This window comes from Dicentrarchus labrax, unplaced genomic scaffold (assembly GCF_905237075.1).
Source record: "Dicentrarchus labrax unplaced genomic scaffold, dlabrax2021, whole genome shotgun sequence".
Taxonomy (NCBI): domain Eukaryota; kingdom Metazoa; phylum Chordata; class Actinopteri; family Moronidae; genus Dicentrarchus; species Dicentrarchus labrax.
Window position 1 is genome coordinate 20,569,860 of NW_026136713.1, and position 18,251 is coordinate 20,588,110.

Below are 18,251 nucleotides of genomic sequence, written 5' to 3' on the forward strand. Positions count from 1 at the left end.
TTAGTCGATGTTGTGTGCAGGTATGGATCATTCAAAACAACAACAGGGGGTGGAGTGTCAGGATATTATTAAAGGTATGAGGAGGACATTTTAAAAATAAAGTCACAATATTTTGAGAAAAAAGACATCATTTTTTAAGGTTTAAGTGGTCAATTTCAGAATAAAAGCATAATATTAAAAAACAATTTATAAAAAAACAATTTAAAGTCATATTATTTCAACTTATTTCAGACTGTAACTACTAAAATGTGCCATATTCTTATGCCATAAAGCCTCATAAACATTTAAATCACATTTTAATGACCTCAAACTAATTCTGTTTCTGTTTGTCACAGTTTGTCTTTCTGCACTGGAGCAGAAACCCAAATCTCCCTCCCAACACCCACAGCTCTATTCCTGTCTATTTCAGAGCGTCAGCCACGGAGGCTCACAGACGCAGACACACAGATATTTTGTGTTTTCTCTGGAGTGTAAGAATTGTGGACTGGCGAGGTGGACTGGACAGATGGTTTTCAGCCACACTTCGAGGACCTGGAGGGAGAAACAGAGCGTGGCTGCTGCCCCCGTCCTCCCCCGTCCTCCCCCGTCCTCTTCTACATTCTCTCTTTCAGATTTCTGCTTATTTCTGTTGTTCTTCAGATTCCTTCTTACATGTCCTTTCTTTCTCATTCTCTTCTCTCTTCCATCCATCCTTCCTTCCTTTCCAACACTGTCCATTCTGATCCAAATACTTCATATTTTACCTCTCGTGTTTGCTTTTTCATATTCTCACCTCTTCTTTTTACAGAATTCCTTTTTTCTCTCCCCTTTCCTCTGCCTTTTCTTTTGTCCTTTTGTCCTAATCTCTAAACTTCTCCCCAGAAATATTTAACATTTGCTGTTTTTGGTTCCCTTCCTCTCCTAAAATGTACACATAAGTTTTCAATTTTTATTACCATCATTTGTTGCATTCTTGTACAAATACTAAAACCTCAAATTTGAAAAGAAGGTGAATAAATCAACTCTCATTTTCTGAGTTTGTGGCTGAAACAAACTTTGCAGCCCAACAATGTTTTCCTCTTCACTGAGCCACACTGAAAGTTTCATGACATTGGAAAGTACGAAAAAAAAAAAAAAAAACGCATTTGGGGAATATGTATTTCCCTTTCAGTGTAGTGTTTTTCTGTTATTTCCACATGTCGCACATTCAAATAAAAATGAAATTCTGTCTCTGACTCTGTTTCAGCTGCAGACATTTTTAACATCTCCCTCTCTTGATTTCAAAGAATGAACTAAATTTCGATATATTCTCCCCTCATTAGAGAGACATGTCCTTCTCTCTTCTCTTTCCCTTCAGTCCTGCTTTATTATCGTCTGTCCTTAAGCTCCATTGTATCCTTTTCTCTCGCTCCCTTTTCTCTCTCCACCTCTCCTTTCACAATGCAAAACCAGAGAAACAGACAGAAAGTAAATAAAAATGAGGGAGGAAAAAAACAGGTTTGATGGAAAAAAGAAAAGAAGAAAGTGACGACTATGAAGAGAAAGACCAGGATGGAGGAGTGAGAAGGATGGAAAGATAAAGAATAAAAGGTGAAGGGCAGACAAAAAGAAAGATGGAGGATTGTTTTCCTTGTAGACATCGTAAACACTCTTCACATTTCTCGTGTCAACAGCGTGCGCGGCCGCCTTTCGTTCCAAGGTGTTTCACATAAAAACGAAGCGACGACGTCTGTGGGCAGATTCCGGCAGTCTACTCCTCTCACTGCAACGTATATCAAACGCACCCTTTTGATTAGGCCGGTGCACTTATGCTGTCATGCTGCTGTCACTGCTGCTGTTCATACAGCATTTCAAAATGTCCACCTCCACACCAGCAGCCACCTGTATGCTCTGAGCCGGTGGAGGAACCAGCGCTCAACAGTCAGATAATAATCTATTCCATGTGAGCTAGCTGGCATTTTTGTCTATTATTGTGGCCTAAAACTCTTCTTCCTGTTTTATAAGGCTATAACTTGGATCTTTCATTGTTTTGCTCATCATCATTCAGTTTTGATAACACTGGACTCGAGGGTTCCTGGAAAGAACAATGCAATGTGATTCTAGTTATAGTGAAGGGATGCATTGTTCAGTGTGTTGATCAGTTTCAGTTATTTGCTAATATAGAGGCTTTTAATCAGAGTACAGCAGGTTAGCTGAACATGCAAATATATAAAATTTGTCTCCAGGCAGGCAAATCATTTCATATATATGGAAAATAAGGTTTCAAAATGGATAATAAATTAATATTTACTTGGGTTTAGATTTAGATCTTTCCCCTCTGGATATCAGCTGCTGATTAAATCAACATGACTATCTAAACTCTCGATATTAACTGTCTCAGATCAGCCTGCTCTCACTAGTCAACAAATATGGCAGTCTGGTCTGTGGCACTGCGCTTAGGATGCTGTAGGTACCACTCCAAGAGTCATTTCTGGACGCACCCAACTAGTGTAATGTTCTGATGAGCCGTTGTAGTCAGGTATTAAGAGCAAGAAAGTCAGCATATGGAGGAGGCTGGGGTGGATAATGGGTCAAACAAACACAGGACTTTCACCCTGAGACTGCTGTTTGTGTCAAAAGCCAAACTTCTCTTCAACTTATGTCACCTAAGTTGCTTTAAGTACTTATTTGAACCCAAACCCTGATCTTTTCCGAAAGCTAACCAAGTCGTTTTTGGGCCTAACCAAACTGCAACCATTCAAACTAATAAAATCTGATCTCAGCAAACTTTATTTTGAAAAGTCTAAGCAGATGTTGTATATTAATTGTCGCTAACTTGACAGCGGAGCCCTGTACGTGCAAAAGAGGGTCCTTGTGTGAAGTGTAGGGCCACTGACAACAGGGAGTGAGTGTGTGTGGCTCAGATCACTAGTTTCCCTTCAGGGTCTTAGAAAGTCTAAATAATCTGAATTTTAGGCCTTAAAATGTCTTAAAAAGTCTTAAATATGATTTTCCCAGGTTTTAAAAAAATTGATTGGATTAATAGGTTAACATTAATTGTATAAAGTTGTATTTTTGTGAAAACATTTGTATTAATCACACTGTAACAACAACAAAACAAAACCGACATGATCAATTATTGATTTTCCTTCATATCCTGCATAACTTTTTTGCCAGTATTGATGTGAAATAGGTCTTAAATTGCATTCATAACGCAGAAACACTGTGTACAAAATTACACAATTCTAGGAAAAAAATCCTAGACAGTTGATTTGTATTGTCACTGCAGTGGCAGACATTTTCTCTTGTTGAGATATGAAAACCAAACAGCGACAGCCAATGGACGGAGGAGAGTAAAGGAGAAACCCTGGGCTCCACTCACCTGTGTTGTAGTGCTTGGTGCAGTGGCGCAGGTCCTTCTCCTCTTTGAGTAAGAACTGAGGTAGCGTCAGGCCGTCAGCCACCTGCACGGCTCCCTTCTCATCCCACTCGAATATGAGGTCATTCATGGTGTAGCCGACTGCAAGAGGGAGAGCAGGAGGTGAGGCCGTGTTCATTATTGTGTGGGTCATTTATTTCATTCTTCCTCCCCTGAGGAGGACGATGATCTTTCTGTTTCTGGTCGGGGTGCAGGGTCACCCAGTGTGATGTCCACCCCCTGCAGGATTGGTTCACCACCCTGTTATGTGTTGATCCACAGCTCTCTAACTATTCAAAGGGAACGTGGCCCTTTATATAATCATCAGTAAAATGTATGTAAGCAGAGTAACTTTAAAATAATAAAAGATAGAACAATAAAAAGATGATAATTTGTCTATAAGGTGTCATTCTCAGTTGGAGAAGCAAAGGGAGGAAATAAGGAAATAAGCAAGAAAGAAATGGAGGAGAAAGAGAAAGAATGTAGGAAAATATTAGGGACTGAAGGCAAGAAATAGGGAATAGAAAGGATGGAAGAAAGGGAGAAAAAAGAAGTAAAGAGACAAAAGAAATGATGGACAAATCGAAGTGAAGAAGGCATAAAGAAGTTAGGAAGTATATAAAGGAGGAAAGATAAAATAAAGTAAAGGCAGCAGGAAGAAAAAATAGAATAAAGTATGTAGTATGTATGAGAGAAAGAATAGAAATGACGTGAGAGGGAAGGATAGCAGGAAAGCAAATAGGAAAGAAAGATATTAATGATGATTTATGAGCAGATCTCATGTTGAATAAATCTGAATCTGCAAAATAAAACTCCACCTGTCAGATGAATGTAATTAAGTTTTCCCTGAAATCTAGTAGAAGAAAAGTGGAAAGACTCAATTACGTACCTCAAAACTATAATTAAGTCCAACACCTACATTAAGTGACAGTTAAGGAGGATTTATAGTTGTGCATTGATGAAGTTATGGGTTACACTGAAGGCTCTATGGACTGCATTCTGTCTGCAATAACAGGTGTTAGATGAATAACAGCAGACTCAGATTTACTCATTTCGTGGTTGTGCAAATGTCTATGGGGCTATGACCTGTGTTGGAAAGTAACTATTTACTCAAGTAGTGTATTTTTTGGAGGTATTTGTACTTACATTTTTCAATTTGATCCTACTTTATATTTCTTACTCCACTACAGTTGTTTGACGGCTTTAGTCACTAGTTACTTTGCAGATTCAGATAAATACAAAATATAAATCAACCAATAAGTGATGATGTGTTATTAGAGATTCACCTACCCAGCAGTATATATACAGTAACAATAGCTCCACTTCTACCAGCTGCAACATTAACGTGATGACCATTCTTTAAATTTTGAATGCTTGTAACATAGAATTCTCCCACTGTATAATTACTACTATTACCTAAGTGAAAGATATGACTACTTCTTCCAACATGGACTATGAGAGACCCCGGGGCAGACCGCTGCTTTGAGAACATTTCACAAAAGGGAAAATCACATTTTGACTGCAACAATATTAATTGTAAGGTTAAAAATGTGAATGTCACTGAGTCAGACACTGACATTATGAAGCTTTTCAGTGTCTGTCGCTTCCTTTAAAATCAGAACTGACACCAAATATCAGTGTGGTACCAGTGAGCGTTGTATTGTTCTTTCTTTTATGATGTCTGACCCTTTGTAGACGTACAGAACTCTTTGAACTTAAGCACTTTCTGTGATTCCTCTCACGTCTGTTCAAAGAATGAAAAGGCCACAGAGAAATCTATATCATATCTCTCACCCTGCCAGCTGCTCGGTGACTGATCGACTGATGCTCTGCCTGTACCCCTGTGTGTGTGTGTGTGTGTGTGTGTGTGTGTGTGTGTGTGTATGTGTGTGTGTAATTACTCACAGCTCTCCAGTTGCATGATGCAGGTCTGGACGTCCATAGGGAAGTTCTTCAGATCCATGGGACAGGCCAGGATCAGTGTTATTCTGCAAACACACACACACACACACACACACACACACACACACACACAGAAACACACACATGCAGCATCACTTAGTACTAAGAGGATTATCCCGAGCTTTATCAGTGTTGCTCAACCAGCCAGCGCCAGGCCACCGAACTGAACAGAGACACATCAGGACGTGTTTGAAATTGATTAAAATGAATTTAGTTCTCTTTTGGTTTTGGCCGTTGTCATCCAGGCTGACTTGTAATATGTTCAACAATAGCTTCCTTTAATCAATTACTGGCATTGCTAGCAGCAATGTACATTATATAAACATTTAATTTCATGCTCACATAAAAAGCGTTACAGAAGATAAAAGCGGCTCTTGTTATGGCATTTTATACAACTTTTCTGATGCTTTTAAAGGACAAACTTTAGGTTAAATCAGGTGATCCAACCAAATAAGTACTTGGTGTGTACTAAATTCCTCTCTGCCATATAGAGCTCCATTGTTGTCCAAAAGTTTGAACATGAACACACACACACTATAGTTTATTTTGACTCACTACTTCCTATCTTAAGTTAAGATAATCTTCTTATTATAAAAGCAATTCCACCTATGTCAGACCTTGTATCTTATCTTAACTTAAAGATCCCCTCCAGCTACATATTAAGACATAGAGTATATACAAATACTCTGCTTGGAACAATAATGCATGTATTTTTCTGCATTAAGTATAATTTCAACATTAAAATCCTTAAAAAGGCATCTACTTCTTCTACCTCATTAAAAGAATTCAGAATCTATGAAAATGCAAACTTTGTTTTCCTGCTGGACACAAAATGTCTCCATTCTCAGTGTATGTGCACTTCATGTTACATCACACTTGTATCAGTTCATTGTCATCAGTGGTGCTCCCATTTGTGGCATTTATTTAGAATTTAGGACAGTGTCTAATTTAATTTAAGATTCCAAACTTTTGTAAATTCTTCTGATATATTCCTACAAGATGCACTCAGAAAACATGTTGCTGTTAAATCTAATATCCTAAATGTCATCCTGAACAGAGATAACTTAGGATTTTGGACTTAATGAGGCCCCTGATTACCCTAAATACTGAACCAAATGTGGATTAATTCGCTGCTGAAAATAGTCCACAAGACATGCACTATTCATTCCTATTTTCCTGTTAAAAACTACAGTGACCAGCTTAATTAATGGATATTATTAACCTCTATAGGAACCAGTGGGCTTGGGGCTGATTGACACAAACCGGGAAGGGGGAGTCGTAACGTACTGAGGGAAGGCTTCTCGTTGGATAATAACAATAACAACATCAACAAGAATAACAAAGACACAGAACATTGCCAATCTCGTCCTTTAATCATTTAATCAAAAAGATAATCAATATAAATTGGTTGCAGCCTGAAAAGGAGATGGATTCTTTTGAGTAACTTCCCCCACATAGATTATTATAATTGGGAAACCTGAAGAAAATGCCAACAGGAATTAGAGGTCACTGCAAACCTCAGCACGTCTTCTTCTCTGCTGGAGGACTAACAGGATGAAAACCTGTAGCTGAGCAGGCGTGCAGCAACATGGGAATGAATCTTGTTTCATGCAAGGCTGATCCGTGAAACTCCGAAAATTAAAATGTTGGGGGCAGCCGGTCCCGTGTCGTGGTGACACATTCGTTTTCTGAGTCTCAGGCGCAAAAATTAATTACTGCTGTCACATGGAGGGAATGTATCTCTGCAGAAGTCAACGTTTCCCAGAAATTAATGGAAAAAAGCTATTTTATAACTGATATGATGCATTACTGAAATTAAAGACTTTCATTTTGAAATGAGATATTTGAAAAATGAATCCCATTCTCAGACATTATTACTGCTTCACTCTACCCATTAGACCTCAATATTTACTGGTATAAAATGAATTGCATTTTTGGAGTTATGGAAGAAGATGTAACCATCTGTGTTTTCAAAATACCAAAACCAATTACAGAGAATTATTCTCAATATCAATTATTATATTAATTTTCAGTTACTCAATTCATTGTGTAATCTGTAAAACGTCAACACAAAACAGAAAAGAAAACAGCAAATCTAGTTTTATGTCTGCTAATCTGTGAATTTTTTAGTTTCAACTGAAAATTTGCCCAGTTGTAGCATGAATTATGGAACTCAACTTTTGAGCAAGCTTTTAAACATGGATGGTAAGTCCTTAAAGTGCTCAAGTTTTAAAGTTTAAACATCTACGAAATCTGTCTGCTGATGAAGACCATGTGATAGTGAATGGATCTGGCGGAGCGATTGTTTTCCTAACTGTTTTTTCCGATGTTATGAATGAACTTTTAACCTCAATATGACCAAATTTTCTTTATTGTCCATCTTAAACACACATTTTATAACGGCTAACAGCCATGCAATCTGATTGGTGGAAGGCGTTGCTGCTGATTCCCATACAGCTCTAATTCCAGCACTGTATGTTGCTTTGATATGCTTAGGTTTATGCTGTGGTAATCAGGGAGCTTGTTATCTGTCATATACCAGTGAAAACCACCTTCTATCTAACTAAATGCTATAGTCCATTGTGTTAATTTCACTAAGAAACCCTAAAAAAACAAAACAACTCCAGCTCTAGTTTAATTTCTGCAGAGTTGGAGCTGTCGACAGCTTGTCGTGATGTGCAGGAGGTGATTTCGCTGCACACACTCAGTCCTTCTGTTCTGCTCTAACAGGACACTGCCGCTACAACACACACGTCCAGTCCAGCCTGATGTACCAAATAAACTTTGCTTCGTCTGCACATTGTTATAAGTCCCTGACAGGATGCTGAATATGTATTACACACACGATGTGGCCTCTACAGATGTCCCACTTTCTCAGAGAGAGGATTCAGCTCTGTGGTTTTCTGTCTGCCGCATCGTGACACCTAAATGCCAAATGCTGACAAAGTTAGTGCCTTGCTTGATACTCTTACCAGATAACCAGGAAGTAAACCTGGAAGCTAGACATTTTTTTAGACATTTATCCCAGGCAAGCAACTGTCATTGGATTGAACAGGCATCATGGCGTATCTACGGCGAGTTGTGAACTACATCTGGAGCCTTAATTTGTTTGACTATACAGCATTCATTCTGGCAAACTGTCACCATTAAAAGTATGCTGAATTAGCTTGTAACAGCTCCTGTCTGTGCTGTAAGGATGCAGAACTATCACTGGATTATTTTGATACTGAAAATCTCAGGCAAAGTTCAAATTATTTTTTTTTGTTTGATTTCTAAGAAGATTTATGGAGGTTTATTTGTGATCGACATAAATGAGAAAGAGTATGAATTGTGATGCAAATGATGTAAACCAGACTGCTAAGTGGTGTTTCAACATGGCAGACTGTAGAAGAGAAACCGCTCCCACTATAGATACATTTTATACCCTGGAACTTTATTTATCCTAAAATAAGGTATCATGGCGCAAACTTTTCTTTTCCAAAATGCATGATGCATTTTGTCATCTGATTTTTTAAATCAAAGAAACGTACATTTTCCTTTTGATAAAGTGCCCTACATGCACAAATGGGACCACATATCATTTCAGAGCATTTTGTTTTGAAGTACAGCCGGAGATTGGACTACATATGCATCTGGTCGTCCAATCTCAGAAAGTTTACTTTCATCTTGGAGGAGACACGGCCATCGGTCCTCGTACTGCTCTACTGTTGAGCGATAAACATCAAAAAACAGAGTAAACAACATTTGCAAGATCCACTTTCTCCCCCCCGCCCCCCCTCCCCCAGGGCAGTTTAATATCCCGAGCTGCCTCGTCGCCTCCAAGATCAAGCTGATCAACGGAGGGTTCATTCTGATGGTGTCAAGTTAAAAAATGAAAGCGACAGAGGGGGAGCGCAGGGGTTCATCCCTTTTCTGACGATATTTATAAAGGGCCAATCTCACTCCTCCTCCTGTTGGACATGAAGGTGAAAACTGAGGTTGATAACGGATCAGGCTTGCTGCTGGAATACTAACAGGCTGAGTAGATTACCATGGCTGCTGCAGCGCTTTCTCATTCGGCCCTGAGCAGAGGCAATAAAAGTGATGAAGAGGAGGAGGAGGAGGAGACACCGGCAGGCTAAAAGGTTTGTCGGCGGAAGGCGGCTGTAACTCTGACAGCCTTGAATGGGATGTCTTGGAGATACAAAGAAAAGAAGGGAGGAAGTAGAGCTCTGGAGGAAATAAAAACCTCCAACTTTGACGCAATAACAGCACGCCAAAGCAGAGGATGAAGGCCTCTGCAATGCAATAAACAGGAAGTCAGTCGCTTTCTCTCTTCTATCAGGGTTTTATAACTGATTGTTATAATATAACCTCCAAACCCATAACCCATTCTCCTTCCTGTTCTGCAATGACTCAGAACTTTACAGCTATATGTCTTTTAAATGATCACTGAACAGTTATATTATACATATATACACATACATATGTACATGTGTTTTTTATTCAAGGTAATTCTATTATTGCACTTGAATTAGTCTTTGTATGAGAAGGAGACGCTGCAAATTCAATCAAGCACATGTTTCACGGGATTTTCTGCACATGCCGGAAGGTATTATCTCTAAAATGTGAAATTACTTTTTAGGAAAGAGAAACAGATTTTTGTGGTTACATGTTATGCATTTGAAATAAATAGAGAAGTAAAGTTAGAGGAGTAATTATAGGTATCTATAGGGTTACAGAAGTGTCCTACATTTTCTCACAGGCAATTTTAGGATAACTTCAGGGATTGGAGGGAAACAATTGTGTTAGATTATAGCTGGTTCTTTTTTATTAAAAAGTCAAAGGTAAGAGCTTGAGGACATCAAAAAATGAAGAAACAGAAATCAGTTATTACCCCCGAGGTCAATCTTGAGTAAATTGCTAATGGTGAGCTAAATATAAACACATGTAGAAACCTGATTTCACTGCTGCTCAAATATATGACTTCTTCATAGCAACGTTCGCAGAGCTTCATGGCAATCAAAGTATTTAGAGCCATCCATCATAGAAAAGTGACAGAAAACAAGAGCTAAATGCTAACGTCAGCATGCTAACATGCTCCCAATGACAAAGCTAAAATGCTGATGTGAAGCAGGTGCAATGTTTACCATATTTATCATTTCGGTTTAGTGTGTTAGCATGCTAATATTTGCTAATTGCCACTTAACACAATGTACAGCTGAGGCTGATGGGAATGTGATACGTTTAGCAGGTATTTGCTCAGAACCGCATTGGACGAATAAACATTGGTAACCTGATGACGGCGCTAAATGAAAAGTCAGGGGATCTTCTAAACGAGTGGAGTGAAAGCGGTGGACTAACCGACTGTTAGCATGGTGATTCGTCAGATAGAAAGTTGAAATAATTATACCTTATGGCCAAAATGTAAACCTATACTAATGTTAAATTATCCAGGAGACTGTTGAGGAACATTGATTGCCCTGCACTTAAACATTTTCAACCCTGATTAGAATATCTTTCTTGTTCTATGAAGCTGTGTTCTTTGTCGTACTTTTCTAAACAGTACCAACAAGGAGGTATTGGAGTATATAAATATTATACGTCAACATTTGTGTATAGTTAACCGAGTGAGATGATGCAGAACTCAGTCTTTTTTCACAGTTGGAATCTAAAACCTCACACTTCCTCCACTTACCGTATGCTGTAGAGCACGTTGCCGTTTTTAGAGATGCGCAGCAGCTTGTTGTCGGTGGTGACCTCGTGGAAGTTGGCCCCCTTCTCGTTGGCAAAGAACAAGTCAGGTTTCCAGATGGAGTCCAACATAGAGGGGTCGAGGTCCAGCGAGTCATCGGGGTACTCGCTGTAGGCCAGCCGAGGGTCGTTCCACTGCTGTCGCAAGAAGATGTTCACTCTGTAGTCCTGAGAGGAGACAGAAAGGACAAACGATACAGAGGTGTTAAAAATGTCTCTCCATGTTTTCTGCAGCTATGGATGAATGGATGATCACACAAGCATGCACAGAGCCCCCTGTGCTTGAAAAGCTTTTTTTAAATTCTCAGTAACTTTTACACTGTGAAAGAATGAATTTTAGAATCAAGCTTCCCACAGATTTGGAACAATTACATGCCAATGGAACAAAGATTTATCAAATATATCTTGTTTAAGATATTAACAAATTATGAAACACACATTTGGATGTGGATGGTATCAGTCAATCAATCAGTCAATCATGGATGGTAGTAGGCTTCAATCACAAACAGCAGTCTGTGTTGTCAGTCACCCTGACCTTGTCTCTAAAGGACAACACGCAGTAGTGGCGTGGGATGCGTGTCAAAATGCCAGCACTCGTCGTTTTCTATGCAAGGCCACAATCTAATTGCATGCTCTGTTGTAGTCATCTGGGATATGCCCCTGTCCTATTTCCCGGCCTTGATATGCATCAACTAGTCAGAAAAGCAGCAGTTTTATTACAAGTGCCTCACAGATCGGCACATCTCGGCTGCTGCACCTCGACAGATTCTTTTGTCCTCATGTCCTGTTCGATGTGTGTGTGGATCTACAACAAAGTCACTCTACTTACACCTTGTTCTCACAATCACAAACATAAGCATAGGTCAGTCTCATTTTACATGGGGATACTGGCCACTGAATATTTTATCAGATCCCCTCTGTGAAATAGCAACAGTGCTGGTGTTGGTCAGTAAGCAATAGAGATTGCTAATCTAAGGATTGCTCCAAAGTCACCAGTTGACTTTCACGTTTTATGCATGAATAGATGGAGAGAAAAGAGGATGAATGATGAAAAATTGTTTTGTGACTTGTGTTTCTGAATTCATTCAGCTGTTCAGTGGTGTAGTGGTAAAGCCTTATATGAGGGCTTAACAACAAGGGGGCACTTCAGGCTAGTAAATCTAACAGCTTACTTGTCCGATCGGGCAAGTGGTAAAAAAGAAACAGGTTGTTTTTTCCAGAGCTGATGATGAAAGTAGTTAGGGAGTGAGCGATCTCGCTTCCTTCCCTACTCATCTCATCTGCACATGTGCATTACCGCTCAGGCATTCTTGAAAAATTGGCAGCACTTAGAAAGAAGAGTTGAGTTCAGAAGTGTTAGAGGATGTAAACAAACTATGTATTGTGCAGGTTGCCATAAAGTTTGAGGGCAAGGCAGATCAAATTGTATAGTTTTTCAAAAGCATGTCAAGTTTAGGAAAATGTTGAACCGACAGCATCTTGCCTTGCAGACAAGAGGGTCTGTTGTTACTTGGCTAATAAATAAAACAATTTGTATAGGGGCAAGTAAAAATTGACTTCAGCCCGACCGGAAAAACATTGCTTATATGCAGAAAGACATTTTCAAACACTGACTTCACAAATGTGAGTTTGTGCCTCAATATAGGCTTAAGGACAAGTTGGATTTCTGTAAACATTCGACAATCACAAAACAAGATATATATCAGAGGAACAAACCAGGACAACAAGTTCTACACCAACAGGAGGGAGAAACCGACCAGAATACAATGCAGCAGCAGCACAAATGACCTGCTTTGCTCTAAAATCTTATACTACCATTATCATCTCTACTGCTCTCTCCACGTACGACTACCACAGCTGCATGCTCTGGAGGTCCAGAGTCACTCTGAGGCAGGCGAGGTTGATTCGGCAGAGAAAATACATAACAGCAAAACAGCAAATGTTATAAAGCATACGTCCTAGAAACACCCCGAACAGACGGATGTCAAACGTATCCGCAAGGAGATGTTCCCTTTAAAAAAAAAAGAAAGATGAGAGAAAGGGTGGAAATAAAAGGCTCGTCAAGGGTCACTGCACCGCTGACTCAAGATGCTGTAACTCCATACGGAGGAGTAGATGGACAGATACCGGCAGATGTAGAGATGGAGTGATGGACAGGATTTCGCGGATGGATGAGCAGGTGGTTATGGGTCTTCATCCTTATGTCATTTTCTCCTTTATGAGAATGTAAGAGATTTTACTGATCATGCTCAGGCTGTGGCCTCGAGCAATATCTGAGATCTTTCTCCCGCCTGTGAGCCGATGTGCAGCCTCAGCTCCTCCTCAGCCTTGAAGACCACAGTCGACCCAGCTTTTAGCTTTTTTGCCTCTCTATTCTTATTTTTCTGCTTGTTCTTGGACTTGTGTTCACTGATGTTACTTTTTGTGAAAAGAACTGTAGCACTTTAAAACCAGACCTTAAATAAATAAAGTGCTTTATCAATCAAAGAACATAGAAAAATATGTAAAATCATACAAAAAATGAAGTTGCCACAAATAGAGGGGTATATGGACAGGCAAATGGATGTGTGGGGAGCTGTTACAAAGCTGGGAGGCAGCTGAAGGTCATTTAGCTGCTGTGTCTTACACAGGGAGATGGAGAGATATTGTTGGAATTCAGTCAGAGGGATAGATGAACAGAAGATAGAAAGCTGGAGTGTTTTTCAAAGATGAAGCCTGTAGGCTGGATGCATACATTCACAAGTCACAGAGCCTTCAAAGGACAGATACAGAGTAATTCTATTGGGTTTTGGGGTTATAAGGAGGATGGATTTCTAAGTCACAAAGAATAAAGCCTTTACTTCATGACTTCAAATAAGGAACATATCCAAAGCGGAAGTGTATCTGTATATATGACGTGTCCTAAATCTAACCCTAACCCTAAGACTGGGGAACAAAGGACCCTGCAGACATAGGATCCTGGGTACATGGCAACATGGGACCCTGGAAACATATGACCCTGGAAACATAGGGCTTAAGTTCTGTAACCACAGAAACCTAACCCTACCCTTAATCCTAACCGTAGGACTGGGGAACAGGACCCTGAAAACATAGGACCCTGGGAACATGGCAAAACAAATGGCCTATTTTAGCACAACTAAACCCTTTTCTTTACTGCCTCCGAAGTGCAAGGCATCTAGGATTAAACCCCGATGTAATACACAGTATGTCATGTACAAGAATATAGTCAAAAGTTTGACTTTATATGATTGACTGCTGATCTTTGCTTTACTGATCTGAATCAAAGATTCAGAGATTCAGGAGTTCAGTTTTGGTTTTAAAAGGTTTCATCCAGCTGGAATAGGAGCCGACTGGAGGTTAAATCCAGAGTGCACCTTCAACATATGCTTTTAGACCTTCAGCCTCCACTGTTTAACTGAAAGAGGAAGATCAATACTCCTACAGGTCTGACTGTGTGTATGTACTCTTGCACTTCTATCTTTGTGAGGACAAGTTTGAGTTTTACAGCGTCAGAACAGAATTTCAAATATCGTACAGACAAAATGACTCATATAGTGCTGGCCTACCAATGGAAAAAAATATTTGTTTTGTATCATGTATTACTGCTGTCATTTCAACTAACTATTACTATAACTATTTTATTAAATGTACTGCATTTTTGTTTATTAGTTAGACACATTGAGTTTCCTCAGCTTAGATATTTGGCTTGAAAATGATGAAGAACGCTAAATGAAACCAGAAACTCTAGTTATTGTAACTTCAAAGGTTTTACAGTACTGGGCAAAGTTGATTTTACTTTAAGTACAAATAATTACACTTTTAGTGTACAGAACTTAAATTGTTACTTCCAATCTGTTAGCATTCAAGTCAGTTTCGCTCAAACAAATAGTTTAGTAGTTTCTCCATTATCAATGAATGAACTTCTCTGGATTAACAGAAATACTTAAAAATAGACTGTTGTCATGGATAGAAAAACCTCTTAGAAACCCAGGCTGAGTGCTGGTAGTAAACAGGACCCAACCCATGGCCTTCTGTGTTAAAGTCTAGTTGACCCAATCCATTCCCGACCTCCTCCTCTGAGGGGTTTGATTGTGTAACATCACAACAGTACTTCTTCTTTTGCCACTTCGAGAGGGCAGTCAACTCAACAGGTCCTCCAAATTGTAATTGCATTTTCTGATCTGATGCCCCCATCTGCAGAATATTTTTTCTGTGCCTTCCAAAACCATTACAAATCACTGTTGAAAAATAAATGTGTTTTAGGTTATGACAACACTATGGTTAGGGTATGGATGGGTTCAAACAACGTGGTTCGGGTTAGGGAAAGGATGCAAGGACGAGATCGTTTTGATGGTTTTCTGAAATGACTGCCGTTTATCTTGGGGGGGGCAGTCTCAAGTAATTTCACTCAAAAGTGCAAGAGGTCAGGGGAACAAAAACATTGTTTAAACAAAGCACCAATGGTGTCATCTTTTCTATAGTGAGAACAGACATGTTGTCCCTCCTCACCTCTTCAAAGAGTTGTTTTGAGGGTTAGAGGTAGAATTAGTTTAGTTTTGAATTAAGAATCGATCCAGGGAGAACATATTAACTGTTGCTCCCTCAGAGCTTTATTGTATAACCTCCACTGCCCGTTCTCCATTCCCTGTTTCACAATCAGAGATGGAGTGTCTCTATTCAGCGTGGGGTGGCATTTAGCTCGCTACTCCATCCCCCTAATTGTCAATTATTCTCAGAATATGGAGCTTGGCCACTTCGGCCAGGCTGGAGCCATCATTAAGCTGCATGGCGTTGCAAAAAAGCATCACGGGGACGATGTACGGCCATGCCAGCAGCCCCAACGGGTGGCATTTAAAGGAGCAATCAGCCACGGCGCTGCATGTGTATGTGTGTGTGTGTGTGTGTGTGTGTGAAATAGTCACATGGCAATCAGCCTGAGTGAGACTCCTCAGCCGTTTATCACTGTTTATTAGACTGAATATCTCACATGAAACAAATGAGCTTGACCTTTCACGAATGAGTCGCCTTTTCTTCTGCTCGAGAATATGATAAACAACCTGAAATGGCGCAGAGATGAGGAGTGTCTGTAGATGGAGAGAGGGAACGAGGGAATACAGAGGAGAGGTGCGAGCCCAAGCCAGGATCATCAGTCATAAACCCGCCTGCGGTTTGACAGCAGCTTGGAAAGGGCAAAAGTCGAGCAGAAATGGCCTTGATGGAGTCGCTAAAGACCAAGATATTTATGAAACCAGTGGTCACACAAGTCTGACTCTTTACAAAGCTAATGGTTGTGATGTTGGTGAACTTTTCAGCACCTGTTTCTTTATTTCTCCTTCAACAAGTTGGACACACCTGTCCCGCATCAGTACTTCTCTAGACTCTCAGACTTGGTGGAAAAAATAGACTGAGTATTCAAGGCCCTCATGTGAGGAAGGCTCACAAAAATATTACAATGAATAGCCGTGGATTTAGGAAGGGGTCCATGGAGAATTACTATGTACATGGTCCAGAATCATAAATCCCTTGTAGTGACAATGCCTGCAAATTCATATATTATAATTCATTCTCGGTAAATGTTTTTCAGCCCAGTATTCTATGAATTCATCTTGAACATTTCCACTGTTTCCAATTTTTAAAAAAAGTCAAAATATTATTTCCTTCCAACTGTGGCAAACAAACCTCTCTGGATCAAATATTCAGATTTAATGACAACATGACCCTTTTTAACACTTGGATTACACATTGCACCTTTAATTCATATTGTCAAAATCCCCTTTCATCTACATTCAGATCACACATTGTAGCTTTAATTCTTTTTTTTATTAAAAAACTGGTCAGCTTGCGGAAGCCTTCTGTCCCATAAAACCTCAGCTTCATCGGTCAGAGGCTCCTCGTGGCTGCAGATGAATGCACATTGAATGCATTAAAATGGGGTATGGACTGTGCTGCATTCTAAGATTCAAATGAGGGGAAAATAATTTCATTTCATTAATTTGAGTTAATGATTTCAGGGAATGATTTAGAATTGGACTGAATGGATGACCAATTTACGATTTATTAAAAAATGTTGTTGACACTGAGGAGGCTCCGTGCTGAACACTTCCTCCTTCTGAGGATGGAGGAAAAGTGCCGCAGGACGTCGGCATATGTGGAGTAAAAAATGGGACTCCTACCACGTCTGTAGGTTCATAGGGGTTTAATATCCCGACATAAGGCCGTTGGACTGTTAAGTGCTACCCTGAAATTACCATCCACCACCGTGACGCAGCTATGAAACCATTAGCAGAGGAAATGCTGTACTTACACAATACCAACCTCATTTCAGCATGTATTAAACTCAGGCAGTAAACCACGCATGAGGGACTGCAATCTTCCTCCTCCTCTTCTTCTTCTCCGTCCTCCAAAAACAACAAAAACAAACTACAGAAACAGCAGCAGCCATATTCTAATTCCACGCCTGTCATAACATCCTGCCGGCTCCCTGGATGCTGCTCAGGTAGGAAGAGGAGGTAGGAGGTTACGGAGGCTCACACATTATGGCAGCACATCTGCTGTGCTCAGACAACATTGCACTGAGAGGAAACGATCCTGTTTTCACTGTGTGGCCTCAAAATAAGCCACAACACCAGCACCAGCAGCAGCACTGTGGGATGTCAAATCAATTTACAGCAAACATCAAACTTCTCCCGGGAAGTTGAGGTGATTTTGGTAATTTACATGTTTGACCGTTCAACAAGCACTAATGCAATTCAACCGGCTTAGTGAAAGAGTTTTATGTTAAAAAACAGCTGTTTCTTCAAACCACACTCCACACACTGGAGCTGCACATTACAGATGCAACCTTCAATTTGAGGAAATTACGCTTTTGTGCCAACACCGTTTTATCCAAGAACATGCAAGAAGTGATAAATGAATGAAAACTAGAAAATGATCCTTTTTGTGGATGTCTGGGGAAGAAAAGAAAATCTAAGAGGCGAAAAAGTCCCTCAAAGGACACTGATTGGTCCAAACCACCTTGGGTTCAGTCATTTTAAACCATCAATCCCAAATGTTTATTATTAACAGTACTTCTACCTTTACTTCTCAAAGACGGTAAAAACGGCTGACACAGACAGTTCATTCCAGGGAGGAGAAATGAACTGTTTCTGGGGAATAGTATCTGAAAGCAACTTCACTGTTG

At 39.8% G+C, this 18,251-nt stretch overlaps 1 protein-coding gene across 5 annotated transcripts in view; it reads right to left on the reverse strand.

The window, feature by feature from the left end:
• The window catches only part of glra1 (glycine receptor, alpha 1), a 111,911-nt gene that overhangs the window by 34,073 nt on the left and 59,587 nt on the right, over positions 1-18,251 (reverse strand). For all 5 annotated transcript variants that reach the window (XM_051420703.1, XM_051420702.1, XM_051420700.1 and 2 more), the window contains 3 exons: positions 11,016-11,239; positions 5,282-5,364; positions 3,341-3,478 (listed from right to left, as the gene is read on the reverse strand). In XM_051420703.1, the coding sequence (XP_051276663.1) occupies positions 3,341-3,478; positions 5,282-5,364; positions 11,016-11,239 (445 nt within the window). The remainder of the gene's footprint in view (positions 1-3,340; positions 3,479-5,281; positions 5,365-11,015; positions 11,240-18,251) is intronic.